Here is a 23523-nt window from a genome sequence, read left to right on the forward strand (position 1 = left end):
TACTTGAGTAAGGTTTCGAGTTTACCACCACACGACCATTAGTTTATCATTTTTTTTCCAATTGAATGATATATTTGAACATTGTGTGGGGTAAGGTATTCTTTGAATTATCAAGTTCATCGCTGAGCTCATGGTTTAATAGTACATAATTAAGAAATGTACTCATGTTCCAATAGTATGTTATTTTTAGCCTTTTCACTGTCCAATAGCATGTAATTAATAGTACTCGTTAATGTAAAGTACTCAGTTGAAAGTTCGTATTTCACTCACATACTTGGTTGTTGGATATACTTGATGGATGGACTTATGTCTTGTCGAATCGAGGCATCAAGCGAGCAAGCAATCGCGGTTAAGGACAAACATGAAAGCACCCTGTTTTTCGGTTTTATTACATAGATAACCTTTCATGCAACTGCATTACGATTCATAAGGGGACACTGCGGCTCATCAATCTATGCATATAACTGGTCATGTCACATTGCATAAAAGGTTCAGCTCTCTTCTGAAATTTTACAATCCAAACCACATAGCAACAAGAAGCAAAGGGGTACAAAACATTGATGTTAAAAGCAATAAAAAGAGCATGTTTGTGAGAAAATACCATGAAAAATCTATTTCCCTTTGGTATTCAATGTCATAAAAGAGGAAAAAAAATTACAGGATGTTAATTGGCCATATTTACAAAAGTACAGTTATCTTAACAACAAAAAATTAATGATGGACAAGTCTACACATTCTGTGGGCAGTCATGCAGCACATGATCAGCAGGTTTGAGCTGCACAGTTTGGACTGCAGTTCTCATGTGGCCAGAACAAGACTTCAACGAGCCAAAGTTGTGTCAATTTATTAACAACAGCTCAATTGAATTTGATGTTAAACCACAAGGTTGTCCACCAAAAGTGCCATTTGTTCACAAAACCTGTGATGGAGTGCTTTCATGGGATGGCACAAAATTTGGATCACTTGGACAAAACAAACCTATTTTTGAGATATTATCATATCAATGTGGCAAAACCACCAGATTAAAATGTGGAACACAGGCAGTGGAGACGAATGTTAAAACCACCATCACCCAGAAATCCAATCATTGTGGAGCGACCTTTGCAAACGAGTCGGTCTTTCTTCAGCTCAGAAAAGCCACTTGCGACAATTCTCAGAACCGCATTTGCAAGGGGTCCGGAAGCGCTGTCGGCCTGGACTGCATACATTTCCGTTGGGTGGTGTCGACTGGTGATCTGCGACTGCAAAAACAATAAAATCCATCCACAAAATTTGATTTTAGCACAATCCTTGCAATGAATTTAAATGAGCTAATTTACGCATTCAAATCTCATCAAATGAGTGTTATCCGAACAACCCGAACCAACAACCATTTGGGATATTTGTGTATGATGTAAGCAGCTGTGGATTTTCAAAATATATTCAAAGTGGACTTGTATTTTAAGCAAGCTGGCTATCCTTGTTGAATGTTGATTCGTGGCTTAATAGTTGATCCATTTCTCAGCAGCACGAAACTGTCAGAATTCAGTCAAGTTTGACTGCTCACAGTCTGTCTCTGTCTCTGTCTCTCTCCTTCCCTATCTCCCCTTCCCTCTCTCCCCTTCCCTCTCTCCCCTTCCCTCTCTCCTCCCTCCTCCCTCTCTCTCCCCCTCCTCCCTCTCTCTCTCCCCTCCCTCCTCCCTTCCTCTCTCTCTCTCTCCTCCCTCCCTCTCTTTATCTCTCTCCCTCTCTCTCTATCTCTCTCCCCTCCCTCTCTCTATCTCTCTCCCCTCCCTCTCTCTATCTCTCTCTCTATCTCTCTACCCCTCTCCCTCTCTGTCTTCCCCCCTCCCTCTCTCCCCCAAACTCTCTCTCTCCCTCTCCCTGTCCCTCTCCCCCCTCTCCCTTTCCCCCCTCCCTCTCTCTCTCTCCCTCCCTCTCTCCCTCCCTCTCTCCCCCAAACTCTCTCTCTCCCCCTCCCTCTCTCCCCTCCCTCTCTCCTCCCTCCCTCTCTCCCCTCCCTCTCTCCCCCTCCTCCCTCTCTCCCTCTCCCCCTCCTCTCTTCCCCCTCCCTCTCTTCCCCTCCCCTCTCTTCCCCCTCCCTCTCTCCCCTCCCTCTCTCCCCTCCCCCCCTCCCCTCTCTCCCCCTCCCTCTCTCCCCTCCCTCTCTCCCTCCCTCTCTCCCCCTCCCCCTCCCTCTCTCCCTCTCTCCCCCTCCCCTCCCCTCCCTCTCCCTCCCCCTCTCCCCCTCCCCTCTCCCCTCCCTCTCTCCCTCCCTCTCCCCCCTCCCTCTTCCCCTCTCCTCTCTCCCCTCCCTCTCTCCCCTCCCTCTCTCCCCTCCCTCTTCCCCCTCTCTCTTCCCCTCTCCTCTCTCCCCCTCCCCTCTCCCCTCCCTCTCTCCCCTCCCTCTCTCTCCCCTCCCCTCTCTCCCTCCCTCTCTCCCCCTCTCCCCTCCCTCTCTCCCCTCCCCTCCTCTCTCCCTCCCCTCCCCTCCCCTCCCCTCCTCCCCCCTCCCCTCCTCTCTCCCCCTCCCCTCCCCTCTCTCTCTCCCCTCCCCCTCTCTCCCCCTCCCTCTCTCCCCCTCCCTCTCTCCCCTCCCTCTCCCTCTCTCCCCCCTCCCTCTCCCTCTCTCTCCCCCTCCTCCCTCTCTCCCCCCTCCCCTCCCTCTCTCCCCCTCCCTCCCTCTCTCCCCCTCTCTCTCCCCTTCCCTCCCTCTCCCCTCTCTCTCTCCCCTCTCCCCCTCCCTCCCCCTCCCTCTCTCCCCTCCCCTCCCTCTCTCCTCTCCCTTTCTCTCCCTCCCTTTCCCCCTCCCTCTCTCCCCCTCCCCTCCCTCTCTCCCTCTCCCTTTCTTCCTCCCTCTCTTTCTCTTCCCCCTCCCCTCCCTCTCTCCCCTTCCCTCTCTCTCTCCCCCCTCCCTCTCTCTCCCTCCCCCTCCCTCCTCTCTCCCCCTCCCCCTCTCTCCCCCTCCCCCTCCCCCTCTCCTCCCTTCTCCCCCCTCCCCTCCCCCTCCCCCTCCCCTCCCCCTCTCCCTCCCCCTCCCCCCTCTCTCCCCCCCTTTCTCTCCCTCTCCCTCCCCCTCCCCTCTCTCCCCCCTCCCCCTCTCCCTCCCCCTTCTCTCTCTCCCCCCTCCCTCTCTCTCTCCTCCTCCTCCCCTCTCCCTCCCCCTCCCCCTCCCCCCTTTCTCTCCCCCTCCCCCTCCCTCTCCCCCCTCTCCCCCTCCCCCTCCCTCTCCCCCCCTCCCTCTCCCTCTCCCCCCCTCCCTCTCTCCCCCCTCCCTCTCCCTCTCTCCCTCTCCCTCTCCTCCCCTCCCTCTCCCCCTCCCTTTCTCTCCCCCTCCCCTCCCTCCCCCTCTCCCCTCTCCCCCTCCCTCTCTCTCCCCTCCCTCTCTCCCTTCTCCCTCTCCTCTCCTCTCTCCCTCCCTCCTCTCTCTCCTCCTCTCCCCCTCCCTTTCTCCTCTCTCTCCCCCTCCCTCTCCCTCTCTCCCTCTCCCTTCTCTCCTCTCTCTCCTCTCTCTCCCTCTCCCTCTCTCCCCCCCTCCCTCTCTCTCCTCCTCTCTCCTCCCCCTCCCCTCTCTCTCTCTCCCCTCTCTCTCCCTTCTCCCCCCTCCCCTCTCTCCTCTCTCTCCCCCCTCCTCTCTCTCCTCTCTCTCTCCCCTCTCCCCCCTCCCTCTCTCTCTCTCTCCCTCCCTCTCTCTCTCCTCTCCTCCCCTCTCCCTCTCTCTCCCTCTCTCCCCCTCTCCCTCTCTCTCTCTCTCTCCTCCCTCCCTCCCTCTCTCCTCTCTCTCCCTCTCTCTCCTCTCTCTCCCCTCTCTCTCCTCTCTCTCTCTCCTCCCCCCCTCCCCTCTCTCCTCTCTCTCCCCCTCCCCTCTCTCCCTCTCCCCCTCCCCTCTCTCTCCCCCCCCCCTCTCCCCTCTCCCCCCCCCCCTTTCTCTCTCCCTTCCCTTTCTCTCTCCTCTTCCCTTCCCTTCTTTCCCTCTCTTCTTTCCTCTCTCCCTTCTCCCCCTCCCTCTCTCCTCCCCCCTTTCTTTCTCCTCTCTTCTCCCTCTCTCCCTCTCCCTCTCTCTCTCTCTCTCCCTCCTCCTCTCTCTCCTCTCTCCCCCTCCTCTCTCCCTTCTCCCTCCCCTCCCTCTCTCTCCCTCTCCCTCCCTCTCTTCCTCTCTCCCCCTCCCTCTCTCTCTCTCTCCTCTCTCCCTCTCCTCCCTCTCTCCCTCTCTCCCTTCTCTCCTCTCTCCCCCTCCCTCTCCCTCTCTCTCCCTCTCTCCCTCTCTCTCTCTCCTCTCTCCCCTCCCTCCCTCTCTCTCCTCCCTCTCTCCCCTCCCTCTCTCTCTCCCTCTCTCTCCTTCTCTCCTCCCTCTCTTCCCCCCTCCCTCTCCCTCTCTCTCTCCCTCCCTCCCTCTCTCTCCCTCTCTCCTCTCTCTCTCCCCCCTCTCCTCCCTCTCTCCTCCCTCTCTCTCCCCCCTCCCTCTCTCTCCTCCCCTCCCTCTCTCTCCCCTTCCCTCTCTCTCTCCTCCCCCCCTCCCTCTCTCTCCTCTCTCTCCCCTCCCTTCTCTCTCCTCTCTCTCCCCCCTCCCTCTCTCTCTCTCTCCCCTCCCTCTCTCTCCCCCCTCCCTCTCTTCTCTCTCTCTCCCCTCTCTCTCTCCTCCCTCCCTCTCTCTCCTCTCCTCTCCCTCCCCTCCCTCTCTCTCTCCTCCCTCTCTCCCCTCCTCTCTCTCCCCCTCTCCCTCCCTCTCTCTCTTCTCCCCCCTCCCTCTCTCTCCTCCTCTCTCCCCCCTCCTCTCTCTCTCCCCTCCCTCTCTCCCTCTCTCCTTCTCTCTCTCCCTCCCTCCCTCTCTCTCTCCCCCTCCCTCCCTCCCCTCTCTCCCTCCCCCTCTCCCCCTCCCTCTCCTTCCCCTCTCCCCCTCCCTCTCTCCCCCTCCCTCTCCTCCCTCTCTCCCTCTCTCCCCCTCCCTCCCCTCTCTCCCCCCTCCCTCTCTCCTCTCCCCTCCCTCTCTCCCCTTTCCCCTCCCTCTCTCCCCCTCCCTTCCCTCCCCCTCCCTCCCTTTCTCCCTTCTCCCCTCCTTTCCTTCTCTCTTCTCTCTCTCTCTCTTTCTTCCCTTTCCCTTCCCTCTCTTCCCTCCTCTCTCCCCCCTTTCCTTTCTTTCCTCTCTCCTTTCTTCTCTCTCTCTCTCTTCTCCTCCTCTTTCCTCTCTCCTTTCTTCCCTTTCTCTCCTTTCTCTTCCTCTCTCTTCCTCCCTTCCTTCCTTCTCTCCCTTTCCTTCTCCCCTCTCCTCCTTCTCTCTTCCTCTCCTCTCTCTTCTCTCTCTTCTCCTCCTCCCTTTCTCCTTCCTCTCCTCCCTTTCTCTCTCTCTTTCTCTCTCTCCTTCTTCTCCTCCCTCTTTCTCCTCTCTCTCCTCCCTCTCTCCTCTCCTCTCTCCTTCCCTTCTTCTCCTCCCTTCTCCCCTCCCTCCCTCTCCTTCTTCCCCTCCCCTTCTCTCTCCCCTTTCTCCTCTCTCTCTCCCTTCTCTCCTCTTTCTCCTCCTCTTTCCTTTCCTCCTTCTCTCTCCCCTCCCTCCTCTCCTCCCTTTCTCCTCCCTTCTCCTCCCTCTCTCTCCTCTCTCCTCCCCTCTCCCTTCTCTTCCTTCCCTCCTCCCTCTCTCCCTCCTCCCTCTCTCCTTCCCTCCCCTCTCTCTCTCTCCCCCCTCCCTCCTCCCTCCTCTCTTCTCTTCTCCTTCCCTTCCTTCTTCCCCTTTCCTCTCTCTTTCTCTTTCTTCCCCCTCCTTTCTTCCTCTCTTCCCTTTCTTCCCCTTCCTTTCTCTCCTTCTTTCTCTCTCTTTCTTCCCTTTCCCTTCCTCTCTCTCTTTCCTCTCTTCCCTTCCCCTTTCTTTCTCTCCCTTCCCTTTCCCTCTCTCTTCCTCTCTTCTCTCCTCCTCCCTTCTCCTCCCTTTCCTTTCTCTTCTCCCCCCTCTCTCTTTCTCTCTCTTCCCTCTCTCTTCTCTCTCTCTCCCTCCCTTTCTCCTCCCCTTTCTCCTTCTCTTTCTTCCTCTCTCTCTCTCTCTCTCTCTCTCTCTCTCTTCCCCCTCCCCCTCCCTTCTCTCCCCCCTCCCTCTCTCTCCTCTCTCCCCCCTCCCTCTCTCTCTCTTCCCCTCTCTCTCTCCCTTCTCTCCCCTCTCTCCTCTTTCTCCCCTCCCTTTCCCCTCCCTCTCTCCTCCCTCCCTTCTCCCTCTCTCTCTCCTCTCCCCTCCTCTTTCTCTCTCTCCCCTTCCCTCTCTTCTCTCCTCTTCTCCCTCCTCTCTCCTTCTCTCCTCCCTTCTCCTCCCTTCTCTCTCTCTCCTCTCTCTCTCCTCTTCTCCTCCTCCTCTCTCTCTCTCCTTTCTCCCCTCCCTTTCTCCTTCTCTCCCCCCTCCCTCTCTCTCCTTCTCCTCCTCTTCTCCTCTCTCCTCCCTCTCTCTCCTCTCTCCCCCTCCCTCTCTTCTTCCTCTCTCTCTCTCTCTCCTTCCTCTTCTCTCCTCTCTCTCTCCCCCTTTCTCTCTTTCCCTTCTCTCTCTTCTCTCTCTCTCCCCCCCTCCTTTCTCTTTCCTCTCTCCCCCTCCCTCTCTCTCTCTCTCTCCCCTCCCTCTCTCCTTCTCTCCCCCTTCCCTCTCTCTCCCTTTCTCTTCCTCTCTCTCTCCTCCTTCTCCCTCCCTTCTCTCCTTCTCTCTCCTCCCCCTCCCTCTCTCTCCTCTCTCTCCCCCCTCCCTTTCTTTCCTCTCTCTCCCCTCTCTCTCCCTCTCTCTCTCTCTCTCTCCCCCCTCCCTCTCTCTCTCTCCCCCCCTCCCTCTTTCTCTCTCTCCCCTCCCTCTCTCTCTCTCCTCTCTCCCCCCTCCCTCTCTTTCTCTCTCTCTCTCCCCTCCTCTCCTCCTCCCTCCCTCTCTCTCCTTTCTCTCCCCCTCCCTCTCCCTCTCCTCTCTCTTTCCCCTTCCTCTTTCCTCTCTCTCCCTTCCTTTCCCTCTTCTTTCTCCCTCCTCTTTCCTTTCCCTTCCCTCTCTCCTTCCTCTCTTCCCTTCCTTTCCTCTCTCCTTCCCTTTCTCTCCTCTCTCCTCTTCTTCCCTTTCTTTCTTCCTTTCTCTCCCTTCTTTCCTTTCCCTTCCTTTCTTCCTCTCTCCTCCTCTCTCTCTCTTTCTCTTCCCTTCCCTTTCTCTCTCTCTCTTTCCTTTCTTTCTTCCCCTCTCTTTCTCTCTCTTCCTCCCTTCTTTCCTTTCTCTCCCCTCCTTTCTCTCTTTCTTCTCTCTCTTCCCTTTCCTTTCTCTCTCTCTCTTCCTCTCTCTCTCTCTCTTCTTCCTTTCTCTCTTTCTTCTCTTTCCTTTCCTCTCTTCCCTTTCTCTCTCTCTCTTCCCTTTCTCTCTCTCCCTTTCTCTCTCTCTCTCCTCTCTCTCCCTCTCTCTCTCTCTCTCTCTTTCTCTCTCTTTCCTCCTCCTCTTCTCCTTCCCTCTCTCCCTTTCCCTTTCCTCCCTTCTCTCTCTCTCTTCCCTTCTCCTCTCTCCCTTCCCTTCTCTCTCCTTCTCTTCCCTTCCTCTTCCTCCTTCCCTTCCCTCTTTCTCTCTTTCTCCTCCCTTCCTCTCTTTCTCTCTCTCCCTTCCTCCTCTTTCTCTCCTCTTCTCTTCTCTCCCTTTCTTTCTCCTTCTCTCTCTCTCTTCCTCTCCCCCTTCCCTCTCTCTCTCCTCTCTCTCTCCCCCTCCTTTCTCTCTCCTCCCCTCTCTCTCCTCCCTTCTTCCCCTCCCTTCTCTCTCCTCTCTCTCTCCTCTTCTCCTCCTCTCTCTCTTCTCCTCTCTTTCTCCTCTCTCTCCCCCCTCCCTCTCTCTCCTCCTCTCCCTCCTCCCTCTCTCCTCCCCCTCTCTCTCTCTCCTCTCCCTTCTCTCTCTCTCTCCTCCCTCTCTCTCTCCTCCTCTCTCCCCCTCCTTCTCTCCTCCCTCTCTCCTCCCTCTCTCTCTCCTCTCTCCCCCTCCTCTCTCTCCTCTCTCTCTCCCCCTCCCTCTCTCTCCTCCTCTCTCTCCCCCCCCTCTCTCTCTTCCCCCTCCCTCTCTCTCTCCTCTCTCCTCCCCCTCTCTCCTCTTCTCCCTCCCTTTCCTTCTCTCTCCCCCTCTTCCTCTCTCTCCTCTCTCCTCTCTCCCCTCTCCCCCTCTCTCCTCTCTCTCTCTCTCTCTCTCTCTCTCTCCCCTCTCTCCTCTCTTCTCCCCCCTCCCTCTCTCTCCCCTTCTCTCTCCTCTCTCTCCCCCTCCCTCTCTCTCCTCTCTCTCTCTCCCCCTCCCTCTCTCCTCTCCCCTCTCTCCTCTCTCTCCCCTTCCCTCCCTCTCTCTCTCCCCCTCCTCTCTCTCTCTTCCCCCTCCCTCTTCTCTCCTCTCTCTCCCCTCCCTCTCTCTCTCTCCCCCCTTCCCTCCCTCTCTCTCTCCTCCCCCTCCCTCTCCTCTCTCTCCTCTCCTCCCTCTCCCTCTCCCTCTCCCTCTCCTCTCTCCTCCCTCTCTCTCTCTCTCTCTCTCTCTCTCTCTCTCTCTCTCTCTCTCTCTCTCTCTCTCTCTCTCTCTCTCTCTCTCTCTCTCTCTCTCTCTCTCTCTCTCTCTCTCTCTCTCTCTCTCTCTCTCTCTCTCTCTCTCTCTCTCTCTCTCTCTCTCTCTCTCTCTCTCTCTCTCCTCCCGCTCTCTCTCTCTCTCTCTCCCCCCTCTCCTCTCTCCCTCCTCTCCCTCCTCCCTCTCACCCCCTGTCTCTCTCTCTCCTCCCTCCCTCCCTCTTTCCCCTCCCTCTCTCTCTCCCTAACTCTTTCTCTCCCTCCCTCTCCCCGATCTCTCTCTCCCTCTCCACCTCTCCCCCTCTCTACTAGAATGCATGTGTTCAACATTATTGGAACCTCCAGCGATGAAGTCAAAGCACAAGGTCTGTTGCTTTCTGCAGGCAGGTTCGTGGCGTCTATTCTTTTCCACATCTTCTCCAACAATGCACTGTCCACTCTGTCCTCCAACCCTTTCCATCAACTCCAGGATGCACACGTTCTTCCAGCAATCCCCTCTTGGTTTAACTTCCAAAATCCATGCTGACTGCACATGCTTTCATGGGATGGCATTTAAACCTCGCTCTTTCATGAGCTTCGCTCTTATCACGAAAAAAAAAATGCTGGATACCATGAATGACCCCAACATTGAATGAAAGCTGATTCCCAAATTATGTTGATACTTGGACAGCCGATTTCCAGACAATGTAAAAAAAATAATAACAATGAATGCCATGAATGGGTGTCTAATAAAAGTCGATTACTATATGATGTTGATGATACTTGCGCAGCCGATTACAAGATAATACAAGCTGAATACCATGAATGATCGCGAGGTCAAATAAAAATCGATTATTAAATGATGTTGATAATACTTACATAGCCAATTACCAAACATAACAAGATGGCGACTATGTGCGACCCCCACCCCTTGCATTTCATGACGTCGACTTCTTCGATAAAATAAATGTGGATACAAATTCCTGTCAGCTTGATTACACAATGTAAGATGACAGAAAAACAAATCTATCCATATCTTAAAGACATGTCCGTGGTGTGTGACTTTAAACGGTGAAGACTGACTGACCATGTGCCTGGGTGTGGCCTCACTATGATTGTCTGAAGCGCTCGAGCAGTGATTGGTTACTGATCTCGTGGACGGTCTGACGACCAATCACAGAAATGACGTGTGTTCGGAGGAGGATGAGGAGAAAACAATTTGAAAACCACTCCTATTGACAGAGTCAAACGTTGGGATAAAAACATGCTCACTGCCAACTTCCATTTTGGGTTCCTGTTAACTCCTGATTATGGAACTGCCTGCAGGGAGTAGCTCAATCCCACTCTTCTCTCCAAAGCTTCAAGGTGGTGGGACAGCGCTGTGACCCTTTCTATCCCCATGAATGTTACCTTGTTCCCCATGAACGTTAAACTTATGTAGATTACTGTGCTTCCTCTTTTTTTACCGTGGTCATTATTTTTTCTTCATTATGTTTTCTGCCGTTAAAGATGATGTCATATCATGACTTTCCTTTAATCAAACAACTTTTACAATAAACAAAACTTGAACAGTGCAAACCAGCAAGACTGGCATACACATCACCTTTCATGTTGTAGTCGAATGTCAACTCCTCCCCGACACGTACATCTCGGGTAGTGAAGAACGCAATGCGTGGTAGGCCAAGGTCGTGGTTGTTAATAAATACATTGTACACCTGCAGGTTTGGCTCACACTGAGCAAAAACAAATAAAAATTAATTACAAAATAAAAATCAAATTAAAAAAAAAAAAACTTGAGTAACATTCAGTCTTTATTTATTACGAGCAAATACCATCTATCACTTCGCTGACAAATAATGAGAAGGTGAAGGGGGGGGGGGAGAGAAAGGTGGAGAGAGAGGGATGGGGGATAGAGAGGAAGGGGGAGAGTAAGGAAGGGTGGGGGAAGGGAAGGCAGACGTGCGGTAACATGTTAATTACGATTCATACTGTCTCATCAAAATGATTCTGTATGGAATAACAGTGAAGATGGAAATGGAATAGTCGAGGCATAGTTGAATCCACTGTCAGGCGCTTGGCAAGCGACATAAGCACTCAAGAAAGTACTCTAATTGAATGGTTGGCAAGCAATCGAGATGTCTGAATGTCTAAACTATGTTCAAATTGGACAAATCAACACTTTTTTTTTCGGGGTCAGAACTGCTGATACCTTCAAATCTGGAACTTAAATTTAGGGGTCAGAACTGCTGATACCTTCAAATCTGGAGCTTAAATTTTGCTTAAGGCCCGGTCACACCTTGACGTTTTAGCCAGCGATGGCAACGTATTAAAATGTATGTAAAACGCTGGCTTACGTTGAACTTTTTATGTTTTTTTTATAGATTCGGACGTATTCATAGCGACTTGGTCTTATGTATAACGCATTGGTAACGGACACAGAACGTTTCGTTGTGTTATAGATAACTTATACCAACGAATGCTGAACCTGTTGTCGGCCTACACAACCGATGCCCAACGATAGTCTAACTTAGGCATAGCGCGTTGTACGCGTCGCCAACGATGTCGTGACGTAGCCTATTAAAAGGCTGACGCACAACGATTCGAATCATAACTGCCGTAGAAATGGAAGTGACAACATCGCGGTCACACCTTGGCGATCTTGCCAGCGTATGCCGACCTAAGAAAAATGTGTCTAAAACGTTGGGGCACGTCAAATGCGGTATGAGTAAGTTTGGTATATGTGAGTAGAACGCTAAAGTACGCTATCATACGTCGTAGTAAGTAGAGTACGTCAACAAATTTTAAACATGTTCAAAATTTTACGATGTACTCGGCGTATGACACATGTTCCGCATGCGATGGGGATAAGTTTTACACACGATATGTGGACGCTTACACACGTCCACAAAGGCTACTTATAAGCTACTCATAAGTCGAAAAACGTCGTGGTAATGTCTTTTTTTACGCGAAACTTATTTCTAACTTGTGTTTGACGTGCTTTGAACCAATTCTTTACGTAGTCCCAACACACATCGACGTATGTAGACGTATTCCAATGACGTCTTCCGGTCGACAAAAAAAATAAATGAACGTGTTTCTCGCTTACAACTGCCATATAAAGACGTGTTCCCAGCGGTTTTGGGAATTGGTATATAAAAATGCTGCTCATAAAAGGGGAACCCAACAGTGTTTTCGAGTCCTTTTTGAGTCGATGTCCATGTCAGCAGTAACAGTATCAGTATCATTATTAGTATTAGTAGTAGTAGTAGTTTGTTCATGTTGGCAGTAGTAGGTGAGTGTGAGGGGGAGGGTGTGGGTTATGATGGATCGTCCTTGCGTCCACGTGTCCACGGGTAGGAGACATCTTTTCACCATTGTTCGAAGTTCTTCGCGGATAATTTTTTATGGGGCTTTTTCAACAATGAGCTATAGCTTGTTTTTACGATTTAGGTCTATTCATAACGGGTTGGACAAATGCACAATGAACTAATAATGTGCATAGAGCGCTTTGATTACTTATAGATACGATATACCAACGAATAATTATCGTGAAGCCGGCGTTCACAAACTATGCCCAACGATAGCCTAACTTATCCATATCGTGCGGCAGTTTATCTTTGCTGGTGACGTAGGGTTTGCTATTCATAGGCTGCCACTCAACGATTTAAATGGCTGCATCTCCACTATTGAAAGTAGACGCTTGCGCTCAACAATTGGATTTTTTTTTACACTCAACAACTTTTAAACAGTACCACTCAGCTATTTTCATTGTTTACAATGAACGATTTAAATTGCTGTGACTCGCCTTTGTTTTTTGACGCTGGCGCTCGGAAATTTTAATCGTTTCTATTGAACGTGCTAAATCACTCAAACCCCACTATTGAAAGTAGACGCTTGCGCTCAACAATTCGATTTTTTTACACTCAACGATTTTTAAACGGTACCACTCAGCTATTTTCATTGTTTACAATGAACGATTTAAATTGCTGTCACTCGCCTTTGTTTTTTGACGCTGGGGTTTTGAAATTTGAAGCGTTTCTTCTGAACGTGTTAAAACGCTCAAACTCGACTATTTTAAATAGACGCTGCCGATGGACAATTGGAATCATAGCCAAGCTAGACATCGAAGTGTGAACATCCTCGTCATGCCGAAGAAAAGTTTGAAGAATGCTGCAAATAAGTGTCCTGGCCGTGGCCGTGGACGCTGACGCAAGGACGATCCATTATACCGACGTCTTTCAGCCGATGAGTAACTTAAAAGTAACGTCTGTCGATGTGTGGCAACGATCGCGTAACGTGCCAACAACACGTTAATCATAGGTTAGAAATAAGTTTCGGGTACGCTAAACATTACCTCGGCTGTCTCAACTTATGATTAACTTACAAGTAGCATGCGTTGACGTCTGTCAACGATCGCAGACCGTGCATACAACTTGTGGCCAGCGTAGCGGAACGTGCGAGTCATACGCCGGCATACGTCGTGAAATTTCAAGCATGAAAAAATTTGAGGACAACCAAAAAGTACAACGTTTAAAGCCAGCGTACAACGACGTATGGCAGTGTTTTTCAGCGTGCTCTCAATGTTATCAAAACTTACCCATAACATATTCAACGTGTGCCAGCGTTTTAGAAAAAAAAATTCAAAATCGGCATACGTTGGCTAAAACGTCAAGGTGTGACCGGGTCTTTAGTTAAAGAGATTATCTGTTATTCGTGTGCGGAAATGAAATAAAGCCAAGAACGCTGACGTCTGGGCATTTAGAAGCATTGCAATGTACCCAGAGATATGTAGCTACAATGAACAGGCATTCGATAATATAAGTGAGAAAAGTGAAAAAAAAAAAATAATAATAATAATAAAAAAAACTATCGTTGCAGCCTGTTCCGAGTCAAGACATAATTGAGCAGACCAAAAAAACATGGCGGCTTCAGACCCCAGCGAAGTTACCCAGGAAACACCCTGAGACCCCAGAGCGCGAGGTGGCAGAAGATCGCTTGATGAGGGATATAATTATATAAGACCGTTAATTTTCCTCAAAAGTGGTTTTAATTCACAGAAATACCCAATTTGCAGTCATGAACATCTTTGGAGTTTTCTTAGTATGCATGCAAAGTTTCAGGGTGCGAGGTTTTATAGTTTTGGAGTTTATGGAGGAGACATACTGGTGTGCACGAGCACGCACAAACAAACAAACTAGTATAGATCTATCTTTCATGATAAATGTCAGTGAGTGTCCTCCATAACTCCAAAACCATAAAATTCAGCAGCCCAAAACTTTGCATGCACACCAAGGGAAGTGCAAGAGAGCATGAATGAAAACTGGGTGTTTGGGTAAATTTAAACATCCCTTTTGAAGATAATTAACTCATCTCATCATGAAAAACAAAAACAGGCTTACTCTTGGTTAGCCCACATTCACCTTGCATGGGTCTTAACCAGCCATTTTGTTTCGGTCAAATCAAAAATGCCTTGCCTTGGAACATGCCTCTGGTTTACATTTGAAGTCTGAAGGAGTCTATAATGAAAAGGAAGATACTGTTTTGAGGAAGCAAAGGTAGACCTACATTTTAATGACCACTCATGCAGAGGAAAAGAGGTAATGTACGTTTTGTTTGCAGTGATTGCGGCAGAGGTCTACTATACACTACCCAATGAAATTATGCTCTCATACTGCTGAGGAAAGAAAATATTGTTTTTTAATTAAAATGAAAGAAATTTTAAAACTTTTGGTTTTTGCCTGACTTTTCACGGCTTATAAACAAACTGATGGACATGCAATTCATATATTACGTGAAGTAAATAAAGATTGGAGGCGACCAAAATTGGCTTGGTAATGAAATGCCTGTGTCCGTAATTAATTAGTGTGAAGGCTGAGGAAATTCTTGAGATTTTTATTTTATTAACCTCTTCCTTGAGAAGTCATGATGTACAAGTACACTTTGAAGAAGTTATGTACACATACACTTTGAAATGTAGTAATGTACACTCAACATCACCTCTGAGTTTAAGTACATTTTTAAAATTAAAACCACATTGAAAAATAGTCAGGATTAATATTTGAAGTCTTTAGCAATAAAAAAAAAAAACAACAATGTTGGTTTAGATTATGCACCAATTAGTGACACTTGTAGAACGAAGGTTTATGGTACGATTGCTTATTTTAGAGTTCCTTCACTGTTAAGCAATGACAAATTAGGTTTTCTTGCACAATAAAATAATAACAGATGCACCGAAAATTAACAACCCAGATTTAGCAGACTTCGTTGCCGTGCAGAAGAATCTAACCAAGTGGTAATAAACCTACACTGTGGTTCACAAAGTGCGAGATGTTTCCATAGTATGTCGCATCAACTGTGTATTCGTCCTTGAAAAAGTCAAGATCAAACAGGTATGTCGTTCCCAGGCAGTCGTAGAAGACACCTCGACGTTCCGCCTCGTCAGACGTAATTATCTGGTGAAACAAAACAGGAATGAAAGGTACAAAACCAGCCTCGTCTACAACCTGTCTCTGCATCACTTAAAGAGCTCCAAAGCTTAATCACACAATTCACTTTTAACTTCCATGTGGTTCCAACTGCCCCAAGCATGTGGTGCAGAACCACAGGCTTTAAAATCCTATAAATCTTTTGTAATAACACAAAAGCTATTGCTTCCTTTAATAAGAATAGTAAAATATGAATCTGGTTGCATTATGCCGATGTAGTGTGAACCTTTCAATTTGCACATCAACCTGAGAGAAGATCCCAGGCGAAAGGACACACACACACACACACACACACACACACACACACACACACACACACACACACACACACACACACACACACACACACACACACACACACACACCTTGCCTTTGTGGATATTTACATATTATATGCAAAGAATGGCTGCATGTTTAACAACCCCTACTTCAATGGAAGCCAATATATCCTTCCTTCCTCTACTTTTATTTCTTCCCAATATGTTTTTCTTTTTCTCCCAGGCTTTGTATTAAGATTTGGTACTGTGGCTCATCCAGCAGCAGCCATTTAAACAATTAAAAGTACCGATATGTAATTTAAATACTTCTTTTTAAGGAACAGCAAGTGAACAGGCAGTAATTAAACTTGCACTTTCTTAACTCCTGGTTCAGAGAATCCATTGCTACCCTCACCAGAGAGAGGATTGCATTTGGGTCCATTTGTCCGCACAGAATGTGTTAACGTAGACCACAATTTTTATGTTGGGATTCGCTAGATATCGGTTATTGTCAGGTTTTCCGTGTGTGTGTGTGTGTGTGTGTGTGTGTGTGTGTGTGTGTGTGTGTGTGTGTGTGTCTGCAACACGAGGCTCCACAGCACAAACCAGCAAACCGATTCCGATGAAACTTGGCGAACAGGTGCCATATGGGCTGGGAGTGTGCACGTTTGAGTTTCATTGCTAAGCAACCACCCGTTGCTATGCAGCGGCCGAAAAACCACATTTTAAGAACCCAAACGGTAACTGACGTAGCGCGGCTTCTATGATAGGTAGAGCGACCAGACCAACTCCTGCCTATTCCTTGCATCCCCATCTATACTGAACAAAAATATAAACGCACCAACCTAAATATCTCAGTCAAGATTGCCATTATGGGAAAATGGTCAAACCGATGATATGTTTGAGCAATGGTTCCTTTGTTTTGCTCAAGACAGATGTTCCCATTGAAATTGACCACTCTGAGTGTGTGGACTCGCACGTTGAGTAATCCTTCCCATCAGCACCATGGGGCTTGACAGAGTGATGGTCAGTGAGCGTGACCAGGACACAAACACTCCCTATAGCTTGCCCTATAAAAGGCCTCCCCAAAATGTGGACTGGTGCCAAATGTCAACATGCCACAGATGTCACAAATCTTGAGGGAGCGTGCCATTGGCATGCTGAATGCTGGGACGTCAGTACGGGCCGTTGCAGCACACTTCAATGTCCACCACTCCACCATTAGCCGCCTGAGAACACGCCTCAGAGAGACTGGAAGCACCGTGAACTGCCCACATGCCCGGCGACCACGTGTGACCACCGCCGGTCAGGATCGTCACATGAGGCTGCAACATCTCCGGGATCGACTCCGACCGGCCACGAGGACTGCCGATGAGACTGTCGGGCTGCATTACAGGCGCATTTCAGCCCAGACGGTGCGTAACCGCTTGAGGGAGGCCAACACCCACTACTGACTGTGTGAACTCTGACAGTGACACCTCGGTTGTATCGGCTGTTGTAGCGCAAAGACTGTCGCCAGAATTCTCAAGGAACTCTTTGAAATTTAATGCTCAATTGTCATGGATTCTATAACCAAATTGTTGTGAAGATTTAGTATTAATGAGTTCGAGGTAAAATAGTAACAATCGCTTGGTGCATTTATATTTTTGTTCAGTATAGTATGATACTTTATTTGTTTCATGAAATAGCCAGCCGACATTCTCAACCCCAGAGCAAAGCTCTGGGAACGAGCGTGACAAATTTCTCCTCACAGGCGAGTGCGCACTGCGCATGTCGCCACTCACGTCCAATCAGAGCAAGGCTTACATTCGATTTCCGAAATATTTCACCGACGAATTTCACAACGAAAGAAGACAATTTTCACAGTTTTCTGAAACCTTTGCTTCGCTGTGCTTCTGGAAATATATGTAATAGAACCTCAAGAATTGTTCACACCATTATGAAGACAAAACACGTGTAGAATACGATGAAAAACGCTGAGAATTTTACAACCAAAACCACCGATCGGTGCCAAAACAATGAAAATTTGACCACGTGACCGCTTCGAGCAATCATAACTCAGTTTTGGGATCGGCCTCATAGCGGCCAACTCACGCTCGTTCCCAGAGCTTTGCTCTGGGGTCGAGAATGGCCAGCCGACATCTTTTTATGAGTCGACAAAGTCATCGATGGTTGGAAGCTGTCATTCGTCATCAGTGACGTCAGTCGAGAATCAAACGCCCTCGGATTGGCCAGCTACTTCTTCGATTAGATTGTACCAACGATCACTAACACCCTCTTGTACAAAGAGCCCGGTCTTCGGGCTGGTGACTATATTTTAGTTTGATGATTCAATGAATTTTGATAACATGTGATCTGAACATCAACTGCATCTCCAATTCAACTCCTCTTGAGGCAATATTGGGATTCGCGAGAGATCCCTTATAAATCAATATCATCACGGCGAAACGGTTAGACGTAAATGAAAGCGTCTTGGCTTGGTGATAGAACATGGTTGGTAGAACATTTTTTGTCATTTACACTTTCCTCCATCTCCACCCTGACGAGTGCCAGTTGGCAAAATACGCAATAGGAAAAATCTTGCCAGGCAGAGGAACACTTGTATGTGAACCAATACGTCTTGGCAATGAATCTTCGTCGGTGGATCGGTCAGAATGAAAAGCATCGTATCCAGCGCTTCGATCCTTGCGGATCCCTCGTCGCCTACCGGCTTGTTTATATCTTTTTTCAACCGAGTACCTCGATAAAAATATCTACAACGAGCTGAAGTACCCGGTAATACCCGGGAAATTTGCCCTATTTTCCTCACGCTTGTTCGACTGAGGCATTAGTTGTATGGAGAAAATTAGGAAGGCTTCTTTTATTCCTCAGATTTATGGAAGGAAGGCTTTATGCTGCCATAATCCTCAGAGAGGTCATAGTTGAAGGCGGCCTTGAGCCACTCAATGTTTCTAGCAGCAGTGGCAACTGTCCTAGACGTCCTGCCAAAACCCGGACCTAGAAAGCTGGAACGCGAGTTTTGTGCTTCTCTCGCCCGGTGTGACGCTCTATTTGCAGTTAGGCGACGCTCTCTCTCTCTGCAGCTGACTCCGCTTGCCTGGCTCGTTCATGAGCAGATATATCAGCAGTTAGGCGACGCTCTCTCTCTGCGACTGACTCCGCTTGCCTGGCTCTTTCATGAGCAGATCGATCAGCAGTTAGCTGTTGCCGTGCACGTGCAGTTCGAGAATTCAAATAACAGGAGGAGAATGTGTATGTTTAAAAAGTCAATGAATACGAACATTTTGTATTTCAAAAAACCCTAGCGTTTTTAACCATGAAGCCTTTTGTTACGATTAATACACCGGCACACTATTCGAAAGCCATTTTTTTAAAATGGAAATTTTATTTTTTTATTTTTTAATATACTGTATATTTTTTATCATTTTTATGGAAAGCCACTTAGCGCATCCTGGAGCTGAATTTAAGGTCTATATGTGTGTAAAGTTTCATCAACATCGGTTCACTGGTCTAGGAGCTTATTGGTTACAAACAAACGAACAGAAGGACTGCCATTTATGTAGTAGATTACAATGTGAGTACGTCTGTTAAATATGAACTATAAAACCACACAAAAGTCTTAGTGAGGGTCTGTAATCTTTGATTCCTCTCTCGTTGAAATTTAAATTAGTTTGTCCAACATGTAGGGTATATTTTTCAAAATGGTTCCTTTAGTTTCGGAAGGCTTTCAAAATGAACTGTTCATGTGAAAAACAAACCGATACAATTAAATGAAGTGGCAAACAGTTCATTTCCCCTTTTGACAACACGGTATCAAACTGAAAATGCACTCCGTGGGAGTACCTCCTGTGCAGCTGCCCTTTGTAGGGCAGCTTACCGGATGATGGGATTGGGGCAAAGCCTTCGGGACCGACCTCCACCCCACTCAAGCTTTCAGGTATTCCAAGTGTTATATTTTTGTTTTGTTTTTTTAGAGGGGTGGGGAGAGGCAGGTATTGAAGAAAAATCAAATAAATAATTTCAATATTAACAAAATAATAACAAAATAGTTGTGCACAGAAATCTGGCTTCACGCAGGAGCGAAACAACAGAGGGCAGTAGGTCAACACACTGATGGAGGATTAAAGGGGAACAGGGAGATTACAGTAAACACACCTGAGTGGTAGAAAGTAAAGGGGTGGGGGGGTCAATGAATAGAGAGATGGGGATGGAAACTAGTTTCTCATAAAGCCTATACTGGAAAAAAACCAAAGTTACAAATAGAAAGTAAACAAAAGCTACAGGACACTTGGGTGTTGCAATAAACGTAACAATGTTCAACCATGTAAACAAAACTAAGTTACAACAGAGGGGCTGAAAATAAACTGGCTGGTAGACGAAGCTTTGGAAGAGCTGAGCAGGCAGGACTCATCTATACCGCATGAAGCAGAAACCATTTCATAATGGCAGAGCAATTCATAATAATCATCCGATTCAAACAAGACAAAGGCATCATATTCCTCAAATCAACAACCATTTCTTTCCTCTTCCCTTCCTCAATTTACCTATTTTCTTCAAATTTGCATACAACTCATTTCATGTCAACAGAACTCAAGGTGAAAACCCAAAGAGTTGATAATGGTCAAAGGATTATACCATTATGTGTATGCAATATATAGATTGCCCCTTATAAAAGAATATCACTTGAAGTGTTAAACAAAGAAGCTTCACTTTTTGGAGCAAATTTTACATCTTCTCTTAGGCCTGAGTTATTTTATAACTTGGTTTATGCAGTTCTTCAGCTAAAATGTGGGGTGGGTAGGTTGAAATATAAATATAAATATAATTTCAATTTTTAGAAATTATATATTTTCATGATTTTTTTTCGGATGTTCCATGGAAAAGACAAGGGTCGGTGGGGGGGGGGGGTGGGATATAAATCCTGGACCAGGAGGATCTAAGTAAACATTGAAGATGGAAAACCATTCAAATGCAGGATGCCATTGTTCACTGTATCATCTGATGTGAAAAACAATAAAGAAGGATTAAAACTTGTTTTTACAATATGGTCTGGCATGTTTTTCTGAAAGAAACCTGTTGGATCATCAAACAAATGGAAACAATGCTGAAAAAATTACTGTCCAAGTCATAGATGTGTGCGTGCACACCAGTGCATAGTGCTGGATATGATTTTAAAAAGGTGTCTACTCGGAGTCAACACGCTCAAAACGGTCAATCAGAGCCATAACCAGCTTAGTTTTCAGCGGGCATCTGATCGGACCGTCTCCCCATCCTCATGAGCACATCAAAGGCTGATTTCTGGTCCATTGAAGGCTGAATATCAGCATCTCGCAGGGAAACTTTGACGTACTTAGCACCGAAATCTTTCAATAAGAACAGCGGTGTACAACTTTCGATGGAAACAAAATCGGCACGATCGAGAGTAGCGTGCGAATGATCCCTGCTGCTGCACTGAATTGATGCAATTGTTCGGCCAGAATATTTGTCGTCAAGATGTTGCGTGATTAAATCACCAATACAGTCACTCAAATTTATACCGCTGACATACTTCTTAACAATCACTTTTGCCTCAGAAACCACAGTCAATCTGAATCACGCTGGCCACTGCTCAGATGCCATGACCGAAGACGACTGCGCAGTTCTACTGCGCAGCTCGGTTAAAGGTGACTCGGCATTTTGGCGCGCGCGCACGAAATTATATTTTGAAAATAAATGCCGACGTTTACATTTCGGGTTTTGAAACTTTTGCACCTTCGGCGGAAAATGTATAAATATAAAAGGCTAAAAATGTGTTTTATATTTATATTTCATTTCGGCAAATATACCGTCGGCGGATCAGTAAACCAAGTTATAAAATAACTAAGGCCTTATCAGGAAAGTAAGAGGCACAACGTATTGGAACAGCAAATGTGAACCAATCAGCATCAGAAAAAAAAACATTGTGTAACACCAGCACAACCAGATCACTCACCTCCCCGACATATTCCATGACAAAACTGTTTTTCAAGATGCGATGCAATGTACGCACACCCCATCCACGCCCGTTGTCTGTGCGGAACACGCACAGGTCGTAGACAATGCCCTTCTGCACCACACGGTTGGGGCAGTTGGAACCACAGTGGCATAATGTGTTGCATTCGTATATGGGCTGCCCGGGTTTGAGCCGTACGTGCCTGGTCTTGGAGTAAGCAAAAGGCATAAACGCGATGTTGGCACAGCAATTGCTCTCACGCTCCGCATAGCAGTCCTCACAGGAGCAGCCGATGATCGGCTCTTCCACAAGTGTAACGCCCTCTGCTGCTTGATAATCATTAATGTAATGGAAAGCTTTAGGTGGACCTTCGAGGTCAACATTGTTCTCAACGACAATGCGATGCTGGTGGTTCTTGAGTTTGTTGATCTCTTCCTCCCATCGAGCAAGGTCATCCAATTGCTTTCCTCGGCATAACATAAAATTGGTGGCAGCCGATGGTAGCGTGCATGTAGGCGATTGCATGAACTCTTTCCCGATAATCCGGATCAAGTCATTATGGAAGATGCGGAGCAGTTTGGAGCAATGCAAATTTCGTTTTGCCACCCACGTGTTTTCTGACTCCGGCCAGCCTTTCCACTTGACGTAGTAAAACTCTTTCCCCTGAATAAAAGCAAAAAGTAGCTGAGTTTGTGAAAAGGAAAAAAAATTGTGGGGGGGGCGGGGAGTGGGTAACATGGATTGCAGGGATTTGCAATTAATGGACTCTTTGGTTCTGCTGAAAAGAGTTTTAGGAAGTACTGTACTAGCAAATACCACCAGTCACTTTGATGGAGAGAAAGAGAATGAAAAACACAATACATTGTTTAAATTTAAATAGTATAAATCGAACTTCAAAATCCCATCGATGTTTAACTGTATTAAATGGGGAATGCATTCCTGACAGAAAAAAAGAGAGTGGAAATTTTTCAAACAGTAAATGATTTCAAATATTGCAACAACAAAATACTAGTCAACTAACCTATACATTAGGGTCTGGTCATTTTCTTTTTTCCTGTGCAGCACAACCCTGCGAATAGCATCATTGCCTGAAGGGGTGGCAGTATTGCTGATGCAGTGCCCCTGCAGGTCAGAGCAGTAATTTGGAATTTGGCCAGGATGCCAGAGTTAGCCACCCTACTCTTCACAAAGGACACCGTGAAGGGATCATTAATGTCCACCAACTAATTCTGGCAGAGGTGATGTCCAGTTTAAAGTCCATCCGAGGAACGGCGCATGCATTGATTAATCAATCACCCTGCCTTTAAAACACCAGGATTATTTGAACCCAGGCTAGACAGCTTGGAGCGCACATGCATACCTCTTGGCCATCCTGCCGTGGAGTGGGGATGCATTGCTTTGTAGCCACTGAAAGCATTTTTTCAATACTCTCTTGAACTCATAGTTCACTTTACTCATTCTAATCCCTTTCAAACAAAGCAAATGTATTTTGCCTTCCAAACTCCGGGGATTTCCCCATGGAGAACCAAGCTGCAGTTGCCATGCTCACTCCTCACACAGCAGGGAGCTTTCCCCTGTTTTAAAAAATATTTTTGTTCCGCTCAATGAAGTAACTCTTCGGCCATATTCCTTCATCTTTTCTTCAATGAATACAATTGTCGTAACAGGAGAAAAAGTTAAGTTTTATGCTTTGGCAATTTCACATGTTCTTGTGTAAATATGGAGAAGATGGAAGCAGAGCCTTCTTTTTGAATAAATACGCTTATATGCTTAGTTATAAGAATCGGTATTTTCTTAACATTTTCAGATTTCACTCTCGGTTATGACACTTATTTAGTTCACGAGATCCGATCCTCCAATCTGAAATTATATTTGGATTATATACTTAAATTTGTCCATGAGAGTAGATCGTGTTTCCAAGGCAAAGCATTTTTAGTAGGCCGAATCAAAATGGCAGGGAAGATCCTTGTGGGGTGAAGTTGGGCTGACCAAGGATAAGCACCTTTCATTATCTTCAAAAGGGGTGTTTAAATTTACCCAAATACCGAATTTGCAATCATGCATTTCCTTTGAGTTCCTTTGGTATGCACACAAGATTTTGGCCCACTCGGTTTCATGGTTTTGCAGTTATGGAGGATGGACACACGCACACCTCACACCTTGTTAACCCTCATCTCCCAAACTCCCATCCCTATTTTTACAATGTCCCTAAGAAAGTTAAAGCAAAAGAAAACCTTTTGCATTATTGAAAGATTAATCCACCATCATTCTCATTTTAGCTGGGTGTGAATTTGAAGGTACAAGTTTTTCACCGACTGCAATTTAGCACCCATAA

At 47.3% G+C, this 23523-nt stretch overlaps 2 protein-coding genes across 12 annotated transcripts in view; one reads left to right on the forward strand and one right to left on the reverse strand.

Annotated features, from left to right (window-relative positions):
- DCLRE1C (DNA cross-link repair 1C) overlaps positions 1 to 10074 on the forward strand; it is an 89960-nt gene extending 79886 nt beyond the window's left edge. Inside the window, exon 14 of the mRNA XM_085894288.1 lies at positions 8809 to 10074. Within this exon, the coding sequence (XP_085750414.1) occupies positions 8809 to 9131 (323 nt within the window). The 3' untranslated portion in view covers positions 9132 to 10074. The remainder of the gene's footprint in view (positions 1 to 8808) is intronic.
- Positions 363 to 23523, reverse strand: part of LOC147019669 (histone-lysine N-methyltransferase SUV39H1-like) — a 136050-nt gene continuing 112889 nt past the window's right edge. For 10 of the 11 annotated variants that reach the window (XM_085894277.1, XM_085894276.1, XM_085894274.1 and 7 more), the window contains 4 exons: positions 21189 to 21851; positions 14781 to 14927; positions 10079 to 10208; positions 363 to 1241 (listed from right to left, as the gene is read on the reverse strand). In XM_085894277.1, the coding sequence (XP_085750403.1) occupies positions 1129 to 1241; positions 10079 to 10208; positions 14781 to 14927; positions 21189 to 21851 (1053 nt within the window). In that variant the 3' untranslated portion in view covers positions 363 to 1128. The remainder of the gene's footprint in view (positions 1242 to 10078; positions 10209 to 14780; positions 14928 to 21188; positions 21852 to 23523) is intronic. The other variant, XM_085894279.1, reaches the window with a different exon arrangement.

This window comes from Eptatretus burgeri, chromosome 9, assembly GCF_056783735.1.
Source record: "Eptatretus burgeri isolate ZD-2024b chromosome 9, Ebu_testis_v1, whole genome shotgun sequence".
NCBI classification, from domain to species: Eukaryota; Metazoa; Chordata; class Myxini; order Myxiniformes; family Myxinidae; genus Eptatretus; species Eptatretus burgeri.